Below are 9,713 nucleotides of genomic sequence, written 5' to 3'. Positions count from 1 at the left end.
ATGTTTATGTTCTGTTGGCGATTGTTCGTATTTGGGAGTACGAGGGTGAGGCATTTACAGCGTTGTGGTTCGAACAGAGGAACTCGACGAAGCACTTTTCGAGAAATGTTCGAACATCATTAGTTGTTGACCAGACCACACACTAGAAATTAAAGGGACGACGACGTTTCGGTCCGTCCTGGACCATTCACAATCGACTTGAGAATGGTCCAGGACGGACCGAAACGTCGTCGTCCCTTCAATTTCTAGTGTGTGGTCTGGTCAACATACTTCAGCCACGTTATTGTGACTCATCGCCTGCATCATTAGTTGTGAGTCGTGTGTTTATCTTACGTTTTCTTTGTAATTATTCCGTTTTCTGTTAAGCATCGAGTAACTTGTCAATAATTATTGATCAACGGTTTATCGTTATCATTAATCCCCTAGTGATAACGGTAGGAGGTTAATGAAAATTAATCTTCGCTAGTCTGTTTAAAGATCAATAATACCTCCTCCCTCGTTTCAGATTTATTGATCAATTTATTAACGACCGGGTGATTGAACCACAATAATGCTAAGTATAGAGAAGGAGAATTGAGCTCTGTGGAGTAGTTAAGCAACTGATCACTTTTTATAAAGCAAGTTTAAGCACCAGATATTACAGTGAGTAAAATGATTCAGCAAGTTTAATATATCAAGTTCAGATGCCAAGTTTAATATATCAAGTTCAGATGCCAAGTTTAATATATCAAGTTCAGATGCCAAGTTTAATATATCAAGTTCAGATGCCAAGTTTAATATATCAAGTTCAGATGCCAAGTTTAATATATCAAGTTCAGATGCCAAGTTTAATATATCAAGTTCAGATGCCAAGTTTAATATATCAAGTTCAGATGCCAAGTTTAATATATCAAGTTCAGATGCCAAGTTTAATATATCAAGTTCAGATGCCAAGTTTAATATATCAAGTTCAGATGCCAAGTTTAATATATCAAGTTCAGATGCCAAGTTTAATATATCAAGTTCAGATGCCAAGTTTAATATATCAAGTTCAGATGCCAAGTTTAATATATCAAGTTCAGATGCCAAGTTTAATATATCAAGTTCAGATGCCAAGTTTAATATATCAAGTTCAGATGCCAAGTTTAATATATCAAGTTCAGATGCCAAGTTTAATATATCAAGTTCAGATGCCAAGTTTAATATATCAAGTTCAGATGCCAAGTTTAATATATCAAGTTCAGATGCCAGTTATCACATCCGTAAATCACAGGGGGGGGGGGATCCCATGTACCTGTTATAAGTGGGATTTACTGTGTATGGTGTTAAAATTTAGTAGTTAGGTGTTTTTTAACACTATGTAACCTTCCAAACACATAGGGAAACTCGCACTCATTCAGCACCGCTCCTGTGCCAAGTAAGTCCACTACGGGCTCACCATAGCCCGTGCTACTTGGAACTTGTTCCGAGTAGCTGAATCTATAACAACTAGCGATACTACGATGTTACTGCAACGTTCGAACAAGTTTGTAACAAGTATGTTGACCGGACCACACACACTAGAAGGTGAAGGGACGACGATGTTTCGGTCCGTTGATTGTGACAAGCGACTTGAGAATGGTCCAGGACGGACCGAAACGTCGTCGTCCCTTCACTTTCTAGTGTGTGGTTTGGTCAACATACTTTAGCCACGTTATTGTGACTCATCGCCTGGAAGATGTAACAACTTGTAACGCCTTTTTAACGCGCCATAACAACTTTATAAACAAGTTGTAACAACTCTGTAACACGACCAATGATCACATTGACTTAAAAAAAATTTTATCACTTACGGGCTATTCATGCCCGTGCTACCTCTTGGGTGGCTTAATCTTCATCAATCAATCAATCAATCAAAGGGAACTGGAGTTGCGTAATATTATAAATGGCAATATTTAATCAGCGTAACAGTTAACAGTACAGCAATATCGCAGAAAATTACTCAAAACAATTAGAGCTTCAGCGTATCACAACTCGAGAGATTAATCACCGTACTTAATTGACTTAGTTGGGATTTATATGTGAGTGCAATCCGGAGTTTAAGTGAGGTATTAATACGCGCGATTAATACGATCGAGCGTATTTTTGTGGCTGCTTTACGCATGTTTCAGTCGACGTTGTTCCATAGTTCGTTGCTTTATTAACGTTTGTCAACACACTAGACTCTAATAAGAGTAACAGAATCACCAGAAAAACACTAGGATAATAAGAACATAATATTTTTTTTCCGTACCCAAACCTTTATTGTAAAAATCTAACTCATATACTGACTAGTGAGAGGTGGCTACGACTTCCCAACCCTTATTCTCAAACACACCTTAAGAGCCATTCTTCTCCCGACACGTGAGTCGAGTCTTGGAGAACACTTTATCATCTAGGAGAACATTTATCATCTTGGAGAACACTTCCAGGCTGAAGGCGCTGAATGAGGGTCAAGATACTAGCCGTTCCCTCCATCTCAGACGCGTCCACACATATAATTCACATATAATTCACATACAAAAAATATTTACAAATCTTAATATTAAAACAGGATAACAGACACGCTAATCTTAGTGGAAGATAGTGTGATATTATCCACATTTTGACGTGTTAAATCGTAGATCATCTTGAAGGGCTTTTTTTCCCTTCGTGTATTTAGCTATCGATATAGTTAGGATCATTTTTAACTATTTGTTGAAAGGTAGAATATATCGTATAGCTACATTGTCAGTCAAGATTAGTTGTTTAGTAGGAATAAGGGGGGGAATAATTAGTTTTTTTAGAGAGCATCTAGGCCTATACATGGGAAAGCCGTCGCCCTCTATTCTATGGTGTATAAATACAGTATTGTAGTGGGAGTATAGTAAGGGTTTCTGGCACTGCTATAGCAAGGGTTTCTGGCACTGCTTGCTATACCAAGGGCTCCTGGCACTGCTTGCTGTACCAAGGGCTCCTGGCACTGCTTACTATACCAAGGGCTCCTGGCACTGCTATACCAAGGACTCCTGGCACTGCTTGCTATACCAAGGGCTCCTGGCACTGCTTACTATACCAAGGGCTCCTGGCACTGCTATACCAAGGACTCCTGGCACTGCTTGCTATACCAAGGGCTCCTGGCACTGCTTGCTGTACCAAGGGCTCCTGGCACTGCTTACTATACCAAGGGCTCCTGGCACTGCTATACCAAGGACTCCTGGCACTGCTTGCTATACCAAGGGCTCCTGGCACTGCTTACTATACCAAGGGCTCCTGGCACTGCTATACCAAGGACTCCTGGCACTGCTTGCTATACCAAGGGCTCCTGGCACTGCTTGCTGTACCAAGGGCTCCTGGCACTGCTTGCTGTACCAAGGGCTCCTGGCACTGCTTGCTGTACCAAGGGCTCCTGGCACTGCTTGCTGTACCAAGGGCTCCTGGCACTGCTTGCTATACCAAGGGCTCCTGGCACTGCTTGCTATACCAAGGGCTCCTGGCACTGCTTGCTATACCAAGGGCTCCTGGCACTGCTTGCTATACCAAGGGCTCCTGGCACTGCTTGCTGTACCAAGGGCTCCTGGCACTGCTTGCTATACCAAGGACTCTTGGCACTGCTTGCTATACCAAGGGCTCCTGGCACTGCTTGCTATACCAAGGGCTCCTGGCACTGCTTGCTATACCAAGCTCTCCTGGCACTGCTTGCTCTACCAAGGACTCCTGGCACTACTTGCTATACCAAGGGCTCCTGGCACTGCTTGCTATACCAAGCTCTCCTGGCACTGCTTGCTATACCAAGGGCTCCTGGCACTGCTTGCTATACCAAGGGCTCCTGGCACTGCTATACCAAGGGCTCCTGGCACTGCTTGCTATACCAAGGGCTCCTGGCACTGCTATATCAAGGGCTCCTGGCACTGCTATATCAAGGGCTCCAGGCATTGCTATACCAAGGGCTCCTGGCACTGCTATACCAAGGGCTCCTGGCACTGCTATACCAAGGGCTCCTGGCACTGCTTGCTATACCAAGGGCTCCTGGCACTGCTATACCAAGGGCTCCTAGCACTGCTTGCTATACCAAGGGCTCCTGGCACTGCTATATCAAGGGCTCCAGGCATTGCTATACCAAGGACTCCAGGCACTGCTATACCAAGGACTCCAGGCACTGCTATACCAAGGGCTCCTGGCACTGCTTGCTATACCAAGGGCTCCTGGCACTGCTTGCTGTACCAAGGGCTCCTGGCACTGCTAGGGTCCTTCACCCTCTATCACATCTCAGAAGGACTGGGGTTTTAAAGTTAAAACTTTAAAAGTAAATAAAAGTAAAAGTCAAAGATCTATTATCATTGCACTTCCCAATAATAAATAATATGTCGAGAACCGATTTAATATTGCGATTAACATCGACATCTTAAAAATAAATGAGTAGAAAATAGCTAAATATTTTGTTAAATTCTTAAGATTAAACAAAAGTGAGTCTCGTTAAACAGTATTTATTCACACACAAAAGACAATGTATGTCATATTTTTCATATTTATTATTTGTTAAAAAATCTCTACAATATGATTTTATTTTTTCAGCGATTTTCCAGTTTTTTATTTTTTATTTTTTACTTTATTTCAGTATTAAAAAAAGCAAATAGATATTTTTATCACTTATCTATGATTTTGAATGAAAAATGAGTTAAATTTTAATATAAATTTTTTTTTTATTTTTTACTTTATTTCAGTATTAAAAAAAACAAATAGATATTTTTATCACTTATGTATGATTTTGAATGAAAAATGAGTTAAATTTTAATATAATCTCTTGATATAATATGATATGAAAGATGTAGTTTGATATCCATATAATACCTTTCTAGTTAATCAAGTTAGTTCTTAAATATAAAGTTATAAATATAATAATTATTAGGAATAGATTGAAGCTCTGAAAGTGGGATATAACTAAAGAGTTCCTCGTCACTCCCTGATTCATCAAGCTATTTGCGATTGCATTGTGCATCATGGATAATATTATCTCTTCTAGTGTGTATACAATTTTTTTAGGGAGTGCAAATTATAAACTAGCATGTATAAATAATATATATATATATATATATATATATATATATATATATATATATATATATATATATATATAATATATATATATATATATATATATAAAGTTTTAAAGAGTCATTTGATTGGTTAATAATTAATATTTGTATATCTTCCCACGTTATAATAGAAATACTTAATGTTAAGGTTGTATAATTGATGAATAATTTTAATTAAATGTAACTAGATTGTGACTTGTTCATCTGATGATGGATTAGTTAAAAAGAAGAACAGGAAAAGTCGTTGATTAAAACTTGATGTAATTACAGATAATTTTCGCGTTTGTCGGTGAATTAGATTCATATATTTACCAATCATTTAACTCCAGTTGATGTCATTGAAGTCAGAGGTTGACGTCAGGAAACGTCATGAAATAAAAAAAATGAAAATCATTAATTATTCTCCACTTCTTGACTTCAAACACCCAACAAATATGGATTACAAAACACTACAGGAAAAGATAATTAAGGATATACAAAGTGACACCCCAAACTTCCATGTATTAAAAACATTGTAAGACTTGTGAGGAAAATATTACAGGACTATCAGACTTGAGGAAAATCATCCTATAGAGTATTTCAGTCGAGTTAATATAGTGTCAGTAACTGTGTCTTCGTGTAACACACACACACACACACACACACACACACACACACACACACACACACACACACACACACACACACACACACACACACACACACACACTCTATTTTTAATATATGATTGATAACGTCACACTGTAAACATAGTTTGATTATATTCCAGGTGCAGTTGAGAAGTCTGTGTTATGATAAGCGGTTGTGTGTGGTCCCAGATGGGGGTCTAGAACAATGGGGTCCAGGCCCAATGCGGGTCTAGAGCAATGGGGTCCAGGCCCAATGGGGGTCTAGAACAATGGGGTCTAGGAAAGCTAGAATACGTTGGACTCCTTCATAATTAAACTGTATTTGGTCTTATACATAAGATCATTATATATATAAAGAGGTATATACACCTCGAGAGGTGGTATATACCTCTTGGAGCTTCTTGGTGCATACTTAAAGCTCTGGATGATGTTCAGGACGCAAATATTCTTACTGGTTGGTCAGAAAGTATTTCGTGGTGACCTTAAATAATCCGTCCAGAGGGTGGGAAGGTCCTAAACAAAATACCAGAACCCAAGCTGCATCTCTGGGGGCTGGGAGGTCCCTGCCCTGATCACTCACACCTCTCCCTTTCGTACTGACCCCAGAATGGGGTCAGTATTTCTGAGATCGAGGATATCTACAACACCAAATGTTGTATACATATCCTTCAATGCCCTTTTTGAGGGTGAAAAGGGTACGTTTATCAACAAGACACTATACATGGCTGAACGTTTAAGAGCCGGTGTGATACATATGGTTCGTACACATGGTAAGTGTGTGTGATGCATACTATCTTAACCACACTATCACAGTAGCGTGTCCCCCGACCACGCTCGAGGGCTTGCACTATAGTAGTACACTCGCCCTTAAGCACTAGTTGCCTTTGCTATTATAATTTAAAACGCAGTATGTGGTATAATACACACTTATATGTTCAAAGGTAATGTCTGATTCTTCACACACACACACACACACACACACACACACACACACACACACACACACACACACACACACACACACACACACCAAATTTATGGAATGCATTAGGGGGTGATGTGGTGGAGGCTGACTCCATACACAGTTTCAAGTGTAGATATGATAGAGCCCGATAGGCTCAGGAATCTGTACGCCTGTTGATTGACGGTTGAGAGGCGGGACCAAAGAGCCAGAGCTCAACCCCCGCAAACACAACTAGGTGAGTACAACTAGATGAGTACAGACACACACACACACACACACACACACACACACACAGGTTAGGGGCCTCGTAGCCTGGTGGATAGCGCGCAGGACTCGTAATTCTGTGGCGCGGGTTCGATTCCCGCACGAGGCAGAAACAAATGGGCAAAGTTTCTTTCACCCTAAGTGCCCCTGTTACCTAGCAGTAAATAGGTACCTGGGAGTTAGTCAGCTGTCACGGGCTGCTTCCTGGGGTGTGTGTGTGTGGTGTGGGAAAAAAAAAAAAAAAAAAAAAAAGTAGTTAGTAAACAGTTGATTGACAGTTGAGAGGCGGGCCGAAAGAGCAAAGCTCAACCCCCGCAAAAACACAACTAGTAAACACACACACACACACACACACACACACCTATTATGATTTGGCAAGTGTCTAAACTGAATAATTTTGCCTAACAATGTAGTTCAAACACATTTAAACAAACTCAATTTTTACACTTGTGTTCATAGGACATACATAGAGGCACAAATTGTGAGAACAGGTTTTCTATATATATATATATATATATTAAACATTTGCACAATACAATCATAGACATTATTTGCTTCTAAATAGTTGGGGTTCATTAGCTAAGACACAAAAGGTACTATAGCAAAAAGTGATAGATATTAAATTATATAATAATAATAGTATTACATCATTTACAGTACAATATATATATTATCACGGATATACCCCCTATATATATATATATATATATATATATATATATATATATATATATATATAATGCGTTGTGGGGACAAAATTCGGAGGATATGAGAAACTTAATGCTATTCTTCAACATTTCTCACTGAGAAAAACCATGTAATGTGCCTGAATTTCGCACAAATAGTCAACTTTGCTGTTAAATATCTATTTCTGGTGAATAGATACGTGTCTATAAAGTATCTCTGCTATAGTCAGGATCTCTTGTGAACACTTCAGCATGGTGTACTGCTCTTTAGGACGTCAATATACACACACACGATCATCAACACTTTCTTTGCTGAAACTTTGCTGAAACAGCCCTTGTGTCGAGGAAGTTTTGTCTATTACGCAACTGTTTCATCGAGGAATAGCTCTCAGCCAGTGAGGTAAGGAGGCCTGGTCGACGACCGAGCCGCGGGGACGCTAAGCCCCGAAAACACCTTACTTAACGATACCTCATGTCCAGTTTAGTAAGGAAGCACTCCTCATTTGGAGTTAGTCAGCTGTCACGGGCTGCTTCCTGGGGGTGGAGGCCTGGTCGAGGACCGGGCCGCGGGGACACTAAAGCCCCGAAATCATCTCAAGATAACCTCAAGATAGCCTTGGTGAGTAATGTGAAACATTCATACCAAATAACAACAATTGTGTCAACAATTATTTAATTTCTCAGTAAACCAGTATATCACTAACAATTTCCAGATTTTGAACACTTTACCTTAAATTTCTGAACAAAAGCCGCACTATTCTTGAACAATTTCGAGAAGAGGAAGCTGGTGATATTGCGAGAGAGTGTCGGAACCTTTACATCCGTGTCGTTACGGAACTCTTCACTGTAACTCTCAGATACAACAAATTTCACATATATATCTTTGTCACTGAGGCAGATCTAATCCATCACGAAGCTGATATGTTCCAACAGTGCCGAGCATTATGGCTTTCTGCTCTCATAATGGTTTACGGGCTCACCATAGCCCGTGCTACATAGACACTTCGTTCTGAGTAGCTAAATCTGAAACATCATAATGGCTTCCTGAATGATATCTAGGAATTTGGTGTTGTTAGGGGTTGAAGAGTAGTGTTAAATGGCCTATTTAGACTTTACGTTTTTTTTTCGATTGTTCTCTGTCACTGATCGACACTTAAATTGCTCATTAGTCGCATACAACATCGACTATAACAACGTCTTTGAAACAGTCTTTAAGAGACTTTCTTAATTGATATGACAGGGGGATATCGTCTTTAAGGCAGCGTCTGGGATCCTCTCGGACGTAAGTTCGAATCCTCGTTACGGCCCTTGTGGATTTATTCATCGTCTTTGAATACTCCTTCAACTGGGACTTATCTAATGGGGGGCAAAATATTAGGAGAAAAACACTGAATAATAGCATGTAGGGAGCACCCATCTTGGCAATATTTAAAAGTGAAGTTCTTGGCCACTTATTCCTATTTTCTGTCCTCTTCAATCTTTTCCACTATTTGCGGATCCGTCGCAAACAGAATCTAAGACTTGCACGAAGCAGCATTTGTTTTTTCCACCAGTGTATTGCCTTGAGGTCCTGATAGGTCTTGCACCTGATAGGCGCTTGCCAGCAGTTCTGAACAGACAACTGTTAAACGATTTTCACAACCCTAAATTGCCATGATCAAATCTGACGATAGTTCTTTGTTGAAGAGAGCCAAGGCTCTTGACACACGTCTAAGGAGAGGGCGGGCCGGGGCACTCTTAAGAGACCAACTGTCGTGAATCAGATGTCAGAGAGCTACGCAGGTGGTTCAGGAGGCTGAGAGTCCAAGAGTCACACTGACTCTACACATCAGTGGGATGTGCAGAGTCCAGGGTACTCTAATGACGGGCGAGAATTGGCTGGACAGGAGGAGGCAGCTGGTCCAATGTTATACATGGGTTTTTTGAGGAAGTTGCCACTGAAACAAAACAAAATATATATATCAATATGGAACAATAACGAATTGAATGAAGGTTTTTTAAATAAAGTTGTTAAGCAAGCACCCAGGGATTGGTCTAGCTTAGTGTAATTTAAAATGAGAAAGTAAAGTGCCTTCAGTTTTGCAAAACATGATCTCTA

The 9,713-nt window shown here is 40.0% G+C and overlaps 1 protein-coding gene across 4 annotated transcripts in view; it reads right to left on the bottom strand.

Annotated features, from left to right (window-relative positions):
• Nucleotides 1-2,237: 2,237 nt before the first annotated feature.
• Nucleotides 2,238-9,713, bottom strand: part of LOC123764498 (uncharacterized) — a 157,834-nt gene continuing 150,358 nt past the window's right edge. For all 4 annotated transcript variants that reach the window (XM_045752383.2, XM_045752384.2, XM_045752386.2 and 1 more), the window contains exon 14: nucleotides 2,238-9,552. In XM_045752383.2, coding sequence (XP_045608339.2) covers nucleotides 9,444-9,552 — 109 coding nt within the window. In that variant the 3' untranslated portion in view covers nucleotides 2,238-9,443. The remainder of the gene's footprint in view (nucleotides 9,553-9,713) is intronic.

This window comes from Procambarus clarkii, chromosome 79 (genome assembly GCF_040958095.1).
Source record: "Procambarus clarkii isolate CNS0578487 chromosome 79, FALCON_Pclarkii_2.0, whole genome shotgun sequence".
NCBI lineage: Eukaryota > Metazoa > Arthropoda > Malacostraca > Decapoda > Cambaridae > Procambarus > Procambarus clarkii.
Note: the sequence above shows the minus strand (reverse complement) of the source record. Positions and strands in the feature narration are given on the sequence as shown.